Raw genomic sequence first — 20,320 nt, 5'->3', positions numbered from 1 at the left:
TTTGACCTCTAGCCAATGTCACTAAAATCTACTCAACTAATTGTCCCATCATACATCATCCTTGGACCAAGTTTGGTGAAAGCTGCTTCATCCAGTTTTGAGTTATCACGTAAACAGATAAATTTTAGGATTTGACCTTGATCTTTGACCTTTGACCTCTGTCCGATTTCACTAAAAAACTAATCAAGTAATTGCCCCATCATGCATCATCCTCCGACAAAGTTTGGTGAAATTTGTTCGATCCAGTCTTGAGTTATCGCGTAAACGGATACAATTTCATGATTTGACCTTGACCTTTGACCTTTGACCTTTGGCTGATTTCACCCAAAATCTGATCGAATAATTGCCCCATCATACTTCATACTTGGACCAAGTTTGGTAAAATTCCAGTCGATATTACTCAAGTTATCGCGTAAACGAAAGCGGACGTACGTAGTACGGACGTACGGACGTACGGACGGACGGACAACCCGAAAACATAATGCCTCCGGCACCACTTCGTGGCGGAGGCATAAAAAATAAACTCAAGAGCTATGAGAGGGGACAACTATAGTCACATTCGGATTGATTAAAATTAATGGGAATAGCACTGAGATCGAATTAGGCCTATATCATAGGTTACTCAAGGGTCATATTGCGGTGTGGATATAGGCCCTAAAATTTACAATGAAGGGCCTATGTAAGTACGCAGGTATAGGTCCATACATGTATGTATTTGGATATAAAGGCCTATATAGATTTAGATATATATAAAGAATTTCAATAAACATCTATATTTGATGTTTATTTTATTTTATCTATTCTCTATGCTTTTTTCCCCCTTTTTTTACAAGTAGGTCCTACATCGATTCAAAATAACAATAGGGCATAATATGTCTATTTTCAACAATTATCGTCAACCGCGGTCTGTAATATAATCACACGAGTTAGGTCAACATCTTTCATTTGCAAACAGAACGATTGCCTAAAGAATATGCACAAAGCTTGACTGTTTGGCAACCGATAATGAATAACATTAACACAATGAAGGGAGTCTCGTGGAATAAGGGTTAGGGAAAGAGAGAGGGAGCGATAGAGAATTTTCAGTGGTGTTGCAAGAAAGTCGAGTTGCGATTAATTGCAAATATCTATTGCAACTTTGCAATAGATAGATCTATTGCAACTAGCAATCAATCGCAAGTTGCTGTGGCAAGAAGGGAGCTTGCAATTAATTGCAAATTTTCAATGTATTTCAGGATTTGCAATAGATTTTGGGGACTTGCAATTAATTGCAAGTTTCTAGCAACACCCTTTATACTAAAAGTTGATTTATGCACTTACAAGTTAAGGCACCTGACTCAATGCACAACCCATTGAATCATATTTTCTTCTTATTGTGTACGTGGAAGCCCCCCCCCCTTTCTTTCTTAGACCGACACAAATAAGTGTTTAAAAGCCAATTCAAATCTATAGGCCCTAGTTTAATCAATGTACAGTACGTCAAGGAGCAGAGAAAGGGGTGTGGTGGATGATGCGTGCAGTCAAACAGCTCATTCAACAAACCCCTGGATGGTTGCAGGTGTTATAAATTTAGCACAGATGGTTTGTGACCATGGTAACCTGTGAACATCCGATGCTTCCGCCAAAAGAAAGATCCTAGGATCTTTGCTTCGGCGCCGCGGATCCGCGCAGCACTTCGACCAAAGATCGTACTCATACACTCACACGATCTTTGCTTCGACGATACGATCATTCATCATCGATCATCAGAAAATCCTTTCGTGCTCGCTTGTTCAGTTTGGAGTATGGTTCGACCATCGGCTGCGGAGACTTGTAATCCCTTCGTCTCACCTCCCTGACAGGTCGAGGTCTCAGCTGTCATCAGAAGCAGCAACCTTGGTAAGATTTTCCCAGAGCATGCTGAGTCGAATTCAGTCAGAGAAAAATGAACAACTACCGTGGTATTATGTTAACCCAACGTTAGATCTAGGCCTACACTTCTGTCCGTCGGCGGTTATCTTTACGTATCAGTCCCATACGTTATAAAATACGTTATGAGAAATGCCCTTCACAAGTTCATGTCTGATGTGATTTCCGATAAGAAAAATTATTGAATTTTTCCTTGTATGAAATATTTGAACCTTTACAAAACCTTTGCTCTTTTCTCACTTGTTGTTCTCCTCTTACTTGGGCTGGTTCAAAGTTATCCACCAAGCCAGATTTACCTGAGTACGAAGTGTCGTATCCTATCCTGTTGCCATCATCAACATCATGATGAACTCTGTTGGCATTGCCACGGCGGCTATCGTCGGGAGCATGGGGTTGCTGTGGCTCTGTCGGCGGCTACGCTCCCAGCAGAGGAGGGCGGCTCTTCAGGGCAAAGTGGTGCTCATCACAGGAGCGAGCTCTGGTGTAGGCGAAGGTATGAAGCTATAAGTGCTGACACATTAAAAGAAATATAGATTCTAGTAAAGTACCGTATATTAAATCCAATTCAGCAACTAAAATCAAATGGAGAAACAAGGTTGTGATGTATGTCAGATGTGGAAGCCTGATACTCTATCTCTATGACATTGTCTGTAAAGTGTTTTGAAAAGGTTTTCCATTTCACTGATAATAGCAAAGAAATCTACAATGAACAGGAAATATTTGAAGTACAAGTCATTACACTCAATGCAAAATAAAAACAGTGCTATTTTGGAAGATTAATTGCCTTCAATTTCCATTTTTTACAGTATTATGATGTAGACTCTTGACATCTGATTTGATAAGGTCTCTAAGGATGTGAATAAGTTATACAGTGTCAGTAGCTCTGTGTTTTGATACTCTCTCCTAAAATATTCACTATTTTGCAAAGCCCTTGCATTAACTCTCTATTTGTGTCTATCTCTGCTTATTATTCTATCCCATACATTGGTAATATAGAGAGATTCTGCATAAATGAACTGTGTAATCCATAAAGTATGCGTTTTCATTCTCATTTGCACTACACTACTTTTGTGCAGTAGCCATTGAAAGATGAATATAATATCAAGAAAACCACTGAAGTTTCAAAATCATTGAGTATATGTTCATATGCAATGTTTCTTTTTAAAAAACTTTTTAATAGACAAAGAAAATCCACAGAAAACATGCCAATATGGCATTGAATAGTAGAATCTAGGCCTACTTTGTAATGATGGGGAATAAGCTATCAGTGAAGTGTGCATAAACAGTGTAGCAGCCATATAGCAGCATCATTCTCAAATTCACATGGAATATTAACTAAAAACCATATTATTCTACCTGACAGTAAATTGGCTGTTTTTGACTTTCAGAATGTGCGAGAGCATTCCACAGGCTTGGTGCAAAGTTATCCTCTGTGCCAGGAGAGTGTCTGAATTGGAAAGAGTAAAAAAATGATCTCATGACCCTGAAGCTGGTAAGATACAGTCATGATCCTCAATGCTGCAAACCCTCTTCTGAGAAATAATCAGTACACAAGAAAGTTGCAATCAAAGAATAATAAAAGATAGTCATAGAATGCTAATGATATAGGTAAAGTTGGAGAGTTAATCTATAAATTCTTTTGCCAAATATAAGATGTACACTCTGTATCAGTGTTTATTTTGCTTAGATTTCTTCTGATTACCTATTTGAGAAATTGTATACATGTATTCAAGTCAATACAAGAAAGTATATTTTGATATCCAAGTCGTGTTTTGTGTATGTTCAATATTTCCTATAGTCTCTGTCCCTCTCTAGCTCCCCTCTCTTTGTTCTCTTTCTCTGCTACTCATTCTTTTCATATGACATCAAAATATGTCACTCTCGTGCAGTGAAAAAAATTATGATATCAATGTTCATATTTTAGACCATGACAGTCAATTTCTCAACTTTACCATAGTGAGACAGTTTTCAAAGTTGTCCTGACTTCCCTATGATGCCATTACCCCCCCCCCCCCAAAAAAAAATAGACAACTATAACAATACCGTATCTCACATCCAAACACATAGAAGCAAGGCGTGGAGGCTCACACCCCGCACATCGTACCCCTAGACTTGGAGAAGTTGGATGAACTTCCCGCCAAGGCAAAACAGGCCCTGGATGTACACGGCCATGTAGACATTCTCATCAACAACGGTGGTCTCAGCATGCGAGGGGGCGTGTCAGACACGCTGCTGCCTGTCCATCAGAAGATTATGAATGTGAACTACTTCGGCTCACTTGTCTTAACGACAGGTGTGTTCATTTGATAACCAATGTGTGTGACCATGAACAAGGTGCCTTGCAAGACAAGACTGCAGCAGACATAAATGTTTTCATGTGGTAGATAATTATGTTTAGTCAATGAATACCTGTAAAATAACATTGCAAGGAAAAGATATCTTTTTCAAGTAAATGTCAGAAGAAAGTATGTCCCAAGCTTATTTGGAAGAGTTTGAAGAACAGTTGGGCAAAATGTTTTGGAATGGCTCCTTTTAAAAGGCGTGTCAAATGAAATGATTCTAGGCCATTACTGCATTTCTCAGGCTCTACCAGCCAGACAACCGGTAGGTTCTTGGTATCCAACTCTAATTGCTTTCTGTAACCTCCCCTCCCCCCTTCCCCCTCCTCCCTCCACCACCACCACCACCACCACTGGACAGCTCTGTTACCCAGCATGATATCCAGAGGATGTGGACATATAGTGGCTGTCAGCAGTATCCAGGGTCGGATGGCCATCCCCTTCAGGAGTGCCTGTGAGTATGCTGTGAAGATAGTACCTGTCTTCTGGTTCCTATCTCTCATACACATTAGTTTTATGGAGTTCTTATTAATTCACCACTGCCATCTGTTTTCAGCTCACCTGAGCCAGAGAGAGCTACTGCTATATTTCATCTTCTGACGTCTGGCATGCGTCATCCATAAACTTTTTACATTATCAGCTTCTTGAAAACCTCACAGCAGTTCTTCACCAAACTTGGCAGGTAGCTCCTAAATTATTCATCTCTAAAAGTCTTTTCCTCTAGAACCAGAAGTGATAGAGCTAAGTTAGTGCCATGAGTAAGTGCACTGGTAACTTTAGTTTCAAATTGAGGCCCAATTTAAACAATTTTATCTTCTTAAAAATGCATTGTTAAATTTTCACCAAGCTTGGCAGGTGCTATTGCTATGATGTGAAGTATTTTATTTGCACAAATGGGCACTATGCCCCATTTAGGGCCGCCCAGGGTCACAGAACCCTCAAATACCGAATTTTTAAAGAAAAAAAAAAGGGGTGAATCTTCTTTTCTAAAAGCAGAAATACTCTGAGTAAATTTAGCATACATTAGTGAGTCTGCTTTTAAGTTTCTTTCAGGCAAATCCATGGATGACCAAATTGGGGGCTAGTTTTCACAATTTGATCTTCATGTTGAAAACGCATGGCCAATTTTTCTACAAACTTGGCAGGTATTATTGCCAGTGTGATAGATTATACAAATAGATTAGAGTTATAAACTGCTGTCAGCCTTTTTAGATTCAGAGCAAGGGAAGTCAATGGCACACTGGTAGATAGTGGTTTTCAGGCATTAAAGGGTATGTACAGTTCTGGTTGAGGTGAGGATTTAGCTTTTAACATTTTGCGAGATATTCAGAAACCACTCTATGAGAGGTCAAAGAGCATGCAATTCTAAAGGGTATCAAAAGTTTATTTGATGAAAATCGGTTTTGAAATGGCTGAGATATCCAAAAACAAGGTGAAACAAAGAGATCCTAATAAAAGGCGTGGCCTGCCGCCTTTTATTATTATCACTTTTTGGATATCTCGGCCATTTGAAAACCAATTTTCATCAAATGTTGAATCCTTCTTAAAATCACATGCTCTTTCATATTTCATAAGAGGTTTCTCATTATCTCACTTAGGAATGTTCAAAACATCAATCCCCACCTCAACCAGTACTGTACAGTCCCTCTAAACTTTGTTTTCAAGGGGGTCTATTTTTTATCCAAATTGGTTTCCTGGTATTTGACCTTGATCCTCATACTCTTTCCCCCATGACACCGTGTGAAAGAAGCACCAGCTACAGTTGAACCTCTCTTATCTGGCCTCCCTTTATCCGGATCTCTCTATTATACGGACGCAATCTCGCCATGATTTTTTTTAAAAATAATTATGGGAGGAAAGGGGGATTCCCAACTCCTTGAGAACTCCTACACTAACACACATGAATTACATATTACTTCCAACATGATTAACATAAATTACATCAAATTTCCTTCCAAATTGCTCACCTTCAGACATTTTAACATCCCCAAATCATCGCAAGAACATGGGCAGATAATGCGCTCGAGTCCTCTCATATCGCATTGCCACATATAGGTCCATATAGCCGTCGATATGACTAGATAGAAATGCATTGTTTCGAGTCATTGGCTGAGCAGCGAATGATATTGAACACTCAAAAATTGTTCACACACAGTACACACACAAAGAGAGAGAGAGGGAGACCATCTAACAATGGCGACCTACAGTCGACTTTGCCGAGCCGTGATGATCGAATTTTGAAGCGTAGTTTCGTCGACTCGTACTGTTTATTTTCAAGATCTACTTGATGCGTTTCTTAATAATTATTTAGGTAAATCATCCCAAGAATTTATAAAAGAAAATGATTTGATTCTTGCAAACACGAACCTCTATTTTGGGATCTGTTACTGAGTGTAACAATGAAAAGGTTGCAGTATACACATTACTACATGTGGTACTACAATGGGCTACATCAGTACATGTGTATGTATATGTATGTATAAAGCATTGAGTCGCCCGTATCCGGCCAAATCCCTTATCCGGACGAGCCCCGGTCCCGACTTTTCCGGATACGAGAGGTTCAACTGTACATGGTGAAAAATTTTCTGCTTTTCTGGATATGTGAATACATTACCACATTTATTCATTATAATAATGAGAAAACCAACGGGAAAATGGAGTGTACTTAAGAATGTCATATCTCTTGTCTCAAACCACAAATTATTCAAAGCATATCGTTGCTGGGGCGACAAGACCTCGTATCTACAAAATGTCAAATGTTCAGGAGAGCCAAAAAACATGGCGGCCAAAGCACTGTGGTGAATGGGATAGCCTTTCCTTTGACATGCCGTGGTGGCTTCATTTTTGGAGTAAGACAGTTGGGATTTGGACAGGACATCACTTAACCCATTATTTGACCATTAATCCAAAAAAGTCATTTTCACCAAAATTGCAGATACGAGGTCTTGTCACCCCAGCGACGATATGGTTGTCTAAATTATTTTGGTTAAGTTGATGTTTTTACAAATATGTACTTCTAGTGCAAGTGACAGATGTGAGGGCAGTCAAAGCAAGTTCACTGTTTTAATGTGTGGAAGGGTCATCACTTCTCATATTTGAAATGGGATTCCAATTGAGCTTTCCTCTGTCCAAGCACTGTTTTGATGCTACCAAAGATTGACAATAGTGTTCCACTGATAATTCCTCATTCTCTGAAATTGCAAACTCTGCAAAATGTGGTTGAAACCAGTAAGTTTATCTTTTGTGACTAGATCTACCATAGACCTTATCGATTATAGTTTGATGGAATGCTCATTCATTTACAAGAGTAGAACGAATGAATATTTAATCATGAATATGGCACTTTGAACTTTCAGAAATCTGTTTAAAAGAAATATTCACAGCATGAAACTTTGGGGAATTAGATCCGCCAGCCTTTTTCACATTTAGCATGCAATTTACTTTCGCGAATCATAGTTGCTTGTGAAATTTGTGGAAGTTTCATGCATATGAAAATTTCTTGTTTTACAGTATCTTTTTGTCTTCAAAGGATTATGGTATACAATTTACACGGTTTGAAATAAATGTAATACGATTCAGTGCAGTAACCAGACAGTTGGTGCTTAATAGTAATATTGAATTGTCGTCACTCATCAGGTACATGTACCTAGCACTATGCAGTCTCTCAAATTACCAATCTCCATATGAATGATGTCGGCCTTGTTTCACATCCCAGTCATATCAAACAAATGTTAGCAGAGTGAAAAATGCTGGTAGGACATCAGCCAAAGAAGGCATAACATCATAATACATTGTACTTGAAGAGCCTGTGCATTTGTTCAAAATGGTGTAGCCTTTGTTGCTACCCTGTTTGTGCCAAGTTATGACTTACAGCTATTCACCGACATATGTGTTGAGCCCAATTAGAAAAAAAAAAAAAAGAATTAGCGTTGCTGTCATTTTTTTTCTTCACTGGGCCATATGCTCATAACTCTTATTATGACAAGTCAAGCTTGAATCCCAGTTTGTAAGGCCATATAAGGCATTTGTCTGTGTGTGTGTGTGTGTGTGTGTGTGGGTGTGTGTGTGTGTGTTTGCATGTTTATTATGTGTTTGTGTTGTTGTGTTTGATTTTCTGGGGCCTTGGAGGGGTAGGGAAAGCAACAGCTTACAGGACCCTAATGTTATCAGATTGCATGAGCTGTCAGGGCCAGTAAATGGCCAGATTTGTATGATTTTACATTGAGCATTCTCTATCACTCTCACCTGTTCTATTTCAATCCTGGAGAATAAAGATGAGCTGAAGCTGCTGTAGGGTCTACTAAATTCTCGAATCTAAGTACCCCACTTAATATAAATGTTTAGAGAATGATTTCAATATGAGAACTTGATATAGATAGCAGTACAGATTTTATACATTCAGATGATAGACATGCACAAACTTGTGAACAAAGATTTGCTATTGAATATTGGATTTTGAATACAGTGGTAGTTTACACCCCTTCCTTAGTTTGGCTTTAATATTATGATGAAGCCCATGAAGGAAATTTGAAAAATATGGTGGATTTTGACACAAACAGCTTATTGGTCCTTGGGTTTAGATGCAGCTTCTAAACACGCCTTGCAAGCCTTCTGTGACTCCCTTAGAGCGGAGGTGGCCTGCCACAACGTCCACGTCTCAGTGCTCAGTCCCAGCTACATCAGGACCAGCCTGTCCCTTAATGCTCTGGATGGTGATGGCTCTGCCCATGCAAGTAAGCTGTCACATTAAAGGCTATTCCCATTATAACAAAGTCCTTGGGACCAGCCGTTTTCTTTCATTGTATTCAAATTTCTTTATAGCCAAACACTAAAATATGCAAAGATATACGGTACTGAAAATGATTGTAGGACCTGAATCTTTACTTTGCAGGGTGCTACGTAACTTTATTTTACCACTTGCCCGGTCGGGCAAACAGATTTTAAAGTTTGCTGCAAAATACTTACCTGAACATTAATTTTACTTGCCTGAAAAGAAAGTCCAAAATACAAGGAAATGAAATAGAAAATCATGTGTTTACACATAGTCCAGGGCTTAATCAAACACAATCGTATGAATAAACAGCACACATTGATTTGCATGCTTTAACACAATGGAGTAACAAACTTGGTCCGGTCAAGTTTTGCCTGTGTATTGCATTGGAGCTTTTTCGCGTAGTGTTGGAAAGTTGCTGAAATGAAATATCACTAAACTTTTGTGTGGTTGACTTTGTGGGTTTGTTGGGGGAATAAGTGAACAAATGGTGGCATCAAAAATTTTTGCTCTTGCCCAATTTGGGCAAGCATTTGGTGTTATTGTTCAAAAATACCTGCCCAAATTTGATTTTCACTTGTCCTGGGCAATCGGGCAAGTGTTTATGTAGCACCCTGCTTTGTTGTAACGATAGTTTTGTGAGAAATGTGTTGGCTTAACAGGAGTGCTCTGTATGTCTGACTTGGTCACAGATATTTCAGGGAAACCTACACAATGATAATGAACAAGTGGGAAAGTTCTTCTCAGTGTTTTCACATTGTCTCATATGTCAGGAGGTTTACCAGCCAGCAATGTCTGAATTCTGCATGACCATACATTTTGTACTTATGCACACAACAGACTGTCTCATTTGTTTTGTGAACAAAGTAGATAAGTGCAATAATTCTTCTCTTTCCCAAAAAAAGTCCCTTCCGACTTTGAGTAACTTTTTGTACACAATTTAAAAGATAGCCTTCCATTTTTATGGAAAGCAGATTTACCTGTCTTGGAAATGTGAAATGAAAGATGCACTGATAACTATGCATGAAATCTTTACAAGCTGGCCCACAGCCACATGTCAGATCTGTCTACTTTAAGCTTCATGTCATAGCTGTCTACTCTTGCTTGTTCCAAGTGTGATCATCAAGTGACATTAAAATGACTAAAACTCTTTGCAATGTTGGTCGATTTTCACTCATTATTGCAGTGCTGTGTTCTTTGTATTCCCCTCTTTGTTAACCATACTTGAAGGGTAATTCAATTCATATGCTCCTAAGTTTGCATCGAGTGGAAAAGTATGTTTGCAGCATCATATCAAAAACGCCATGAAAACTGTGATACATGATTTCATTGCGTCACTTTGTGTTATGTAGAAATGGACTCTACCATTGCCAAAGGAATGTCGGCATCATACATGGCAGACAGGGTTGTGGATGCAGTTGCTTGGCAACAAAAAGATGTCCTCGTGGGACCCTTCCATCACAAAGCGGCGGTGTTGCTGCGCTCCCTTCTACCCAACATTCTCTTCTGGATCATGAAAATGAAAGCAAAGAAAGGGCCTTCTGGGGAGGATTGATAGGCTTACAACTCTTGCCAGAGTAAAAGTTGAGCTTTCCATTTTCACCAGATATTACGATTGTATGTCAGTCGATCTCGTAACAAGTTGATGCTTCTTTCAACAATAATGATGGGAACAAGATGACGGTGCCCTTGATTTAACAAAAAGGGCAAGAGACTGAGAATGATAATGGGCATCGCATTTTCCTACTCAGATGGAATTAGTAAAGCATTAATTCTGTTCTTACCATCAGCAACTTGTGTGTTTTCGATATCAATTTCTTATCGAGGTTAAAGATCCTCTGGAGGTAGTGAATTGGTATTAGGATTTTTTAGTGCTCTTCCAGCAATTTGTGTTAGATTATATAAGCCACTGTAAGTTTTGTATTTCTCATCTTATTTCTCTCATCTTATGTCGCATCACATGCCAGGTTGAGAATGTTAGAAGACTATTGCTAGTCCCCTGGTGTAGACAACATGAGGTTGGCATCTTCTGCCCGTTTTCCTGTGGGTATATTGGGGGGCCACATCACCAGGTTTGCACCCCGCTCTCTGCAATGAAGAGTGAAGTTGGATCTTTGACATGTGTGACTTGTGACCCCCTCACTTTCAGGAGCTTCATTTAATGTCCTATCCAAGGTACAGAGTGTTTTGCCTCAGTGGGGACAGCATGATAACGCACGACATTGCTCAGCAACCTCGATGGGACTCAAAACAGGAGCCATTTTTGATTGCATGGTGGACTTGCTATGGACTGAGCCACCTTGCCGCCCATTTTCCAGGGCATTAATGATTATATAGTATCTTCTTCAGATACAGATTTAACAGGTAACAAAGAGTTACAGGGAAACCTTGTGATAGGGAATAAAAGAGATATCCCGAGTAATATGTATTTATTCATGAGATGATGATGCGGACTTTATGGCCCTAATTCATGAAGGTTGTTTAAACTTAGACCATGGTACAAATTTAGACCATGGTCTAAAATAAGCGTGAAATAGGCGTACCTTTGATATGCACGTAACAACATACGTTTGTTACTAGACATCTGTTGGTGTTCGCAATCTATCAATTGTATTTATGCAGAAGAAATTTACATAAACCATAGCTTAATTTATACCATCTTTGTGAATTCGGACCCATATGACATACATTACAGCTGCATTTTATTGAAGATATGCCATATTTTTCAGCTATCATTGTACAAAATTTAGGGGTGTAACACTTGTCACATTCCTGTGTGTATTGGTGATTAATGTACAGTTAAACTCGCCTAAGTCGACATCGCACTATGTCGAATAATCGCGCAAGTCGATGATTCTAAAAAGTCCTGATTTTTCCCCATTGACTTACGTGTATTAATTCACTCACAAGTCGAATTTTGTAAGTCGAATACTCGCCTAATTCGATGAAATTCCAAGAACACTTTCACGGAAAAACCATTAAATTCACTGTGCCTAAGTCGAATAAGATTTTATTGTGCAATAAATCACTGTCAAAATCACGAGACATCAGTTTTTGTTTACATAAGACCTAGCCCGACCAGACAGGTGACAAAAAATGATCTAAAGTATCAAAATTCAAAGCGATCGCATGCGATTGTTGAACTCTCTTCGTGTTTGGAGGTCCGCTGGTACTAATAGCCCTGTCGCGCTACGTACGTACAGCGACTGGGCTATGTATAGTTGTGCGTACAGCGACTGGGCTGTGTATAGTCTGTGTATGTTTGCAGTCTGCGCTGTGCAGTGGATGGATGAAGCTGCCGAGTTTTCAAAGCGGAAAGTAGGGGGAAAGTTACGGGCACGGGTAAATCAGAATTACAACTCTACACGCATTTCAAGCCACGGTATGGTAAACTGGAATCAATCACTGCTCAAATATCGTTCATATATTCACTTCCCCAAGGTTTAACAAGGGTGTAAAGTAATCGGACCTGTGCCAATACTAATGCACTGTCCATGCAAAGTTAGCCGCGGCCCTGCCGGGCGACCCGTGCTGCGGCACACCTCTCCAGCTCTCGGCTCCAGAGTAGACAACATACATGTACATTTATACATAATGTACGTGTGGTGTAACTGTTGTTAAGTCGATTTTTTTCGACTTACGCACAAGTCGAAAATCGCCTAAGTCGATATGTTTTGCTCAGTCCCGAGAAGATCGACTTATGCGAGTTTAACTGTATATGTGTGTCGTGTCTAATGTATGACAAAGGAAGACCAAAGTGAGACAAGTCTGATTATCAGAGACCTGGTGGGGATGTCAAGTCTTTTGGCACTGACCTACCCAGGCTGCCTCTCTCCAGAATTACTGAATTGCCTGCGGGGTCACCCTTGCGCATATATTATGTGTGTCTGTGTGCATAGACAATGTATGTGTCTGTGAGTGTGTGTGTGTGGGGGGGGGGGGGGGAGCCTTGTGGGTGAAAATTTGTGTTTCTTTACTACAGTCTTGTAGGCACATACATATAGCATTGTACCAATGTGTGTTGCTCTGCTTTGCCCGTTTATCTCCATCATTTCATTATAACATGCTATTACCAGTACTTTCACTTTTCTGTGTTCTCACTGTATTTTTGACTATGCATGTATTGTTGTGCACAGTTGAGTATGCTGCTTTAGACACTGCGCAATATAAATTTACATTTTTTTAAGATTATCATAGATATGCAATCACTCCATCTCAATCTGTGCAACATTATGTGGAAATTTGATGCGTCATTCAGTAAGTAGATGTCAACATTGAAAAAACAAACAAACAAACGAAACAACGAACAAAACAACTTCTAGGGTGCTAGGGGGAGGGTTACAGTGTATTGTGTTCTTAATCATGACAATCATGATGGGTTAGGAACCAGTGTAGAGGTTTTTTATTTAATGTTTGTGACAAACACTGCATGCCATATCATCATAGAAAGAACTCATTTGGTGGCTAGTGCACCTTCCCTGGAAAAAATGCAATACAATGTATCAAATGTCCATGTTTTCTCATTAGATTTAAGTGACAGAAACTCCATGTGATCAGGAAGTAAGGTTGGGAACTGACAAGGCATTTTGTGCCAAGTGTACAGAAGTTGTTTAAAGGTATAATCATGTGTATCATGCAAATTGTGTGTAAAAGGTGCAGGGTCTAAATAGGTGGTGACTTTGCAGTAGTATGCAAAAGCAGTCTGTTAGGCATATCTTATGCAAAATTTTGTTTGAATGCTGCCTTTTTATTTAATTTTCTCTGAATTGCAATGTGCAATAAGAAGTTTTATAGGGAAGGAAATACAGAAAACAGATTGTTATAGCATGTGTGTCACACAGTCAAGGTTGATTAGAATTCCATTCAGCATGAAATAATAGTCAATCTGGATGTGTATTTAATACAATTATAATGAGATTGCCGCATGTTCTATAGGTCACGAGGTTGGTAATACTCTGTATTAGCATGGTGCCGTCGTAAATAAAGCAGATTCTTATTTACTCAAATATACACATAAAATAATCGTAATCATTTGTTGAGTGAAGAAATTGTCTATAAAGTCTACTGCACTGCAAGAGCTCCTTAATGTCATTTTGCTACACTGTGATCAATTATCAATTTGAGTAAATAAATATCAAATGTATACAATGTATGTGAACATGTATGTAGAACAGGAGAGGCGGAAACTCTCCTTGCAGAATGAATTCCAGGACCAAGTTTGTATTGCTTGAAAGTTGTCACCAAAACACAGTTCAGTGAAAACCTGAACAAAGCTTTGACTGTTGAATGATGTACAGTGTACATGATCTGGCATGGTTAACTGAAGATTTGAGATTCTTCCATTAATGAGGGGAGGGGAGCTTTGACCCCTGACCATCACAGGGGCACTTTTGCGAGATGAAATCTGGCCCAAGCATTGGAAATAGGGGCGTACATTGTATATAATACAGTGTATTGTGATTTGTTGCCCGCAGACATGGGATGTTTTGTGTCTCTTCTCTGTGGCCGAGACTCCTGAGAAATTAAAAAAGGGGGTTAGATTTTGAATAAAATTTCCGTGTGAAAACCAGGTATCCTAAGGGGAATCCGTCCTTCGGGCGAAATATTCAATTCCCCTTGGTGTTTTCAAGCTTGTTTACGAGTTTTCCTGTACCTCTAAACTCTTGAAACTGCGCGAAATGAAACGCATAGGGCAGCAGAGAATATCGCACTATAGGAGAGTTCTCCTAATGTGTCCTATACAGTGTATTTTGCCACATGGATTTGTCATATAATTCACCTTAGCACATTTTAATGCACTAAGGGCAATTGTTAATGTACAAAAAATCTATTATGCAATATCAATCACATAAAACAAGGAAAATGATATCCTGTTGTTATACAGTATAGTCTAGATAGGCTACTAGTTTTCATTCATCAATTATGGGATCAATTGTTTCATTAAAATGTTTGTTTTTGTCTTTTTTTATAAAATTCGCCCTAATTACCGAATTATAAAAAAATATTGACAAATTATGTAATTCCCCCTATGCCCCCAAATAGCATATTATATATATATATATATATATATATATATATATATATATATATATATATGTAATATGCATGCATACATACACACATACATACATCTACATACACATTTTCATATTAATATATGAACAGTATACAGTGGATCCAACCTATTGTAAACTCCTTGGTACTAGGTGTTTCAAAAAACATTTCCCACTTTTGATCATTAATAGTTCAAAAACTATTCATCTGATAAAACTGTCATTGATGTGAGTAAAAGCTGAATAGTGTACAATTTTGTTGAAGGTAATTTGAATGTGAAAGCATAAATCAGTTTCATTAGATCTAAGATTGATTTTGAAGTAAGGTTTCAGATTTTGGTCAAATTTAACCCTCTGTACAAAAATTGAACTTTGCACAGGAACCAATGATGTGTATGTGAGTGTGTGCTGACAATGGCCCTGAGCAATGGACATGCCTGAACCACCTGTTGACTAGGCGACAGTCTACCGCGCTCCCTGGCGCATGAATGCTTAATCAATAATTCATGTGGCACTGCTAGTCTGAATTCATGCATGGTAAAGGGTAAAATGTATGCACATGGAAAAAGTAAGCACATGTTTCCATGTGCTTGCAAACACCACATTTCATACCAGCTGGCGATCATTTTCAAATTTTGCTTCACATATCACTAAGGCTCCATTCACACAAGTGCATACTTTAATTGATTTACTTTGCTTCCTGTCACCATGTTTACGATGGAGCAGAAGGTATTCATTGTAATTTCGTTTTTCAGAAGTAGGGAGAGCACTGTCGCGACTCAACGACAGTATCGGCAGGCATAGACTTTACACAGATACTGCCAGAGGCTGATTAAAGACTAGTTGTGAAGTGGAATTTCTCATGAATAAAAATGAAGCATTCAAACCTTGGCCATTGTTCAGGACCATTGTCAGGGTGTTAACCACACACTCCCATACATACCCATTGACCCCTGTGCGAAGTGAAATTTTGTACAGAGGGTTGAAAATAGAGCAAAATCTGGAGCCTTACTGTGAAATTAATCACGAATTTCATGAAACTGATTTATGCTTTCATATTTAAACCACCTTCAACCAAATTGTACACTATTCAGCTATCACTCATGTCAATGACAGTGTTATTTGATATATAGTTTTTGAATAATTAAGAATCAAAAGTGGGAAATATTTTTTGAAACACCTAGTATGATAGAACACTTTGTTACGTGAAAATTTTATTCCATTAGGGTTTGACAAAAGCACAGAGAAAAATTACTTTATGGTGAGAGTACACTCTATCAGAATTTATTATACCAATAGTCCACTGCTACTGAATTCACTTAAAGGGGATGGCGAGTAACTGATCAGTGGGAATGCTGGGGGATGATTGTTCCAATTCTTGTGGGATTCATTTTAGAGTACATTATCTATCTATTGTTGAGTGAAAATTATTTGCTTCAGAATGGTCTCATATTCAAGTAATGTGCAGTCTTACGGTTCCAGGCTAGCATGCCTGTACAGTGACAGGGCATTAAACCGCACATTACTTGAATATGAGATCGTTCTGAAGCAAATAATTTTCACACAACCATAGATATATAATGTACTCTTAAATGAATCCCACAAGGATTGGAACAATCATCCACCAGCATTCCCACTGATTCCCACTGATCAATTACTAGCCATCCCCTTTAAAATACTTGAGACACAAAAACAACAAAAATGAGTCATTGTGAATAATTGTTTTCAAATGTTTTCATTTTAATCTTGTTTCAAGTCTCACTTGCCTCCTCTCTGTACAAAGTGACAGATTAATTTGTATCTCTGCTTTATAAGAAAGATAATTGTGTTTAAATTCATTAAGCAAATCCAACAATGTATAATATGATATGTCAATATTAACGAATAATTACATGTTATCAGTCAAAGGGCAACAGCGAACTCTCAAAAGTTCTTTTTTCTTTTTCTTTTTCTTTTTTTGGCTTACTATCCTTATCGAGCCCCTTGAGAATATCACAGCACCTTACACCACTGAGCTCATTCAAATTTTATGATACGAGACCACCGAAGCAAGATTGATGAAGTTTTCTTCAGAGTAAAAAGCTGTTTCATGTTCATAGCCACATTGAGGAAAAGACTTGCATGAAAGAGACTGAATGGTATTCACTTTCATCAACATCAAACAAAAAAATCAGAAAGTCATAGAAGTGTAATACATGTCGTTCATGTTTTCCTCAAAGCAATACCAGTTATCACACATGCATACTAGTTTATGCAAACTAAATGAAGTGATCATGTCTATGTCGATAGGTGTAAAAAACATATTAGCTACACGCTTCACTCAACAATTTGGCAGCTAAACATCCCTCTCCCTGGAAATAGTTTAAAACAGTCTGACACAAAGGGTCTAATGTATTGCTTTTCATAAAAGGAGAACATTTAGCAAATACATGTATAGTGTATGTATAGTGTATGTGAGCAGGTGAATGGGAAACTCAGGGGAGGTGATAACATTGTCACCATCTAATTTGCATATGTGGTTGTGACAAACACCATTGCTTGGGAAATCACATGAAATTGTAAAATTCCAGAACCTTCCAACTCCTGGGCCATGTTTTATGAAGAGTTGAAATTGATTATATACAGTAGTTGATTTCAACTGTAAGTCTATGGCAGCCTGTGTGGTTAGGAAATTTAAAATCAATTTTATCTTTTGATAAAATGGGGCTCTGGTCAAATTGTTCAAAGGAACATTTGACATTGTTGTTGTTTTTTTTTTCTCCTTTTTTTTTGAGAGGGCACGTTTTCTCTTTCTGCTGTATTCATTAAAGTCATTTTGAGTTGGCCCAAAATTTCACTTTTCTGCCATTGTACAACTTGAAAGTACTTGAATCCCTACAAGCACTGTCAACATCCCAGTACTGCTGAATTAGATTTTACAACGATATTGTACCAGTTTATTAAACCCACAATTTAATACCTTTCACACACCAACCTCCACTAATGATGTACGTATGAGCATCATCTTACAGTATGCAACTTACTGTGCAGAAGAAAAAATGCAATCATTACAGGATTCCCTCCTGAAAACTTTCGGCGAATCCTTTAAAAAAAACAAAAATAGTACAATGCTCACTCCTCAACATGTGGGACAAGTTCTATTAACATACATGTAACTTGTTACAATCCTGTCTGGCCTGATGGTGAAATACTGTATGGCCAAGACATAGCAATTGCTTGTCCCTGATGTTCGGAAGCAGTGCTAAAAAGACTGATGCAGGATTTGTGGTTTATCACACTTAAGCAGACCTTTCTCAACCATTACATTTCACAATTTTGACTCTACTTGGAATGACAAAAGGTTGCCCTCCCTCCACTGGTCACTTGCTCAGCATACATACCACCTTGATTTTGATAACTAGTGTTTTGTCATTTTCAGCGATACGTTAGACTGTCCTGGTTAAACTTGATTGATTATGCACTGTAGAGAAGTGTGAAGGTAATCAAACAGAAGTGGGCACATCAAGAACACACTGTGTTAAAACATCGTACACCCTTTTCTAAACCACAGTCGCTTGTGAGCTATACCAGTACATGTAATGAGGATTTAATCATGGAATAGCGGGACTTCACAAATGAAATAATGCAAGCCTAAACTGAACAGATTATTGAATGAGTGTCTGATATCAAGATCGTAATCTAGAAGTAAGAGTGCAATTATGTTGGACAAAAGAAACAAAAAATACAGGATGGTAGAAATATGTAAATAGACAAAATCCACATTTTGACAGGACTTGGAAAGTTGGAAAGAACCCTCATCATGCAATAACCCAGATAAGTGAAAATGCCCTGTATGTGTGATTAACAAAATGATCAGCACAAGATTGTAGTCCGTGCATCGAAAGTACAAAATGCCAATTTCTTTACTTTGTAGCAAAAATCTGGCACCATAACTGAAAAAAGTGATCAGAAACTGTAACCACTTCAACTGCATCTGGAAGATGAAAAGAGTGTTTTATTTACACTGCCTTAACACTCCTGTAACACAAATATCCCAGTATTACATCACAGAGTTCCCGTAACAGAAACCATTTTACAAAATTTGATCGCCAGACTGAAATACCCAATTCTCTGGGTTATCAGCTTGTTTGGTTGATTGTGTGTTTTAAACCCTTGAGTCACACACAAATACACATACTTATCACATGATACACGCAGCCTCATGTGTACATACAATGACCATGACCCCTCTTACGAGAAATCTACATGACTGCATGCCTCCAGCCTATGTACTGAGTGTTTTCGCAAGGAAGACTTACAATAATAGTAAATTACCTAACCATGTCACCTACTCTGAGGAACAGGAAAGGAGCTCAAAAAGAGCTTTGCTTGTTGCCACAGTATTACTATTATTGTAGGTCACCATTACAGTATGACTCTTATGTAACTAGAACCTACCCACTTATGAAGTTTATGGGTTGCATAAGTTGTTCTTCACTTAAGTATGATGGAAAGAAGTAGGCAGGTTTCGACTTACATTGTAGTTAATAGCAGGTCCACGACCGAAGGCAGGTTTAACATTGATGTACATGTATAAGCAACGGGGAGATAGATTGTCATCCATAACAGAGATCATACTTTACTTCCCTTGACAGTAGTAGCAGCCCAATCAACAAAAGGACTGCTTTTTAACACTACACGTCAGAAATGACAATTTAACACTTAATTAACAATCACATGCATACTTCCACTACACAGGGTTCACATGAGAACTCTGACATCAATAATAGGTTTGTCCAAGCAGGCTTCCGACAGGTTTTGACACTACTCCCTTTACACATTCTTTGACACCTTCTCTGCAACCTTTACCAACACGTGTATCACTTTGTGTCTGTAGGATTCACTGATTTGCCAGATACATATGTTGTACCCTACATTTTACAGCTAGAACAGTCAGAGATTTGAAATACTTTGTGAAACTGGGTTTTGTCACATTCTGGTCAGTTTGACCATTACTGTAGTGAGGCCATGTTGACATACAGCAGGCTCTGTCGACTGTATAGATTAACATCAACTCTGGCCAGACCCCAATTCAACTCTAGTGCATATCTGATATTCCTCACACAATTATTAACCAACATCACAGCTATTTACATAATTATTATTTGCATTAATCTTCTTTTTTTCAAACTACAGTCAACCTTGCCTAAGTCGAATCTATTTGGACTGAATAAACAGCTTCAATTCAGAGAAAATTTGACTTATGAGGG

The 20,320-nt window shown here is 38.4% G+C and overlaps 1 protein-coding gene across 1 annotated transcript; it reads left to right on the top strand.

The window, feature by feature from the left end:
- The first annotated feature begins 2,214 nt into the window (after positions 1-2,214).
- On the top strand, positions 2,215-10,915 carry LOC139742877 (dehydrogenase/reductase SDR family protein 7-like). Its single transcript, XM_071653389.1, is given in 8 exon segments — positions 2,215-2,401; positions 3,297-3,320; positions 3,323-3,378; positions 3,380-3,400; positions 3,976-4,201; positions 4,609-4,701; positions 8,828-8,980; positions 10,371-10,915. Coding segments are annotated over 8 exon segments (927 nt in total). The 5' UTR covers positions 2,215-2,250; the 3' UTR covers positions 10,574-10,915.
- Positions 10,916-20,320: the final 9,405 nt, after the last annotated feature.

The sequence above is a fragment of the Diadema antillarum genome, unplaced genomic scaffold (genome assembly GCF_040938485.1).
Source record: "Diadema antillarum isolate AM-2024a unplaced genomic scaffold, OU_Dant_1.0 seq00001028_RagTag, whole genome shotgun sequence".
In the NCBI taxonomy this organism is placed as follows: domain Eukaryota; kingdom Metazoa; phylum Echinodermata; class Echinoidea; order Diadematoida; family Diadematidae; genus Diadema; species Diadema antillarum.
This window is presented reverse-complemented; position numbering and strand designations above follow the sequence as displayed.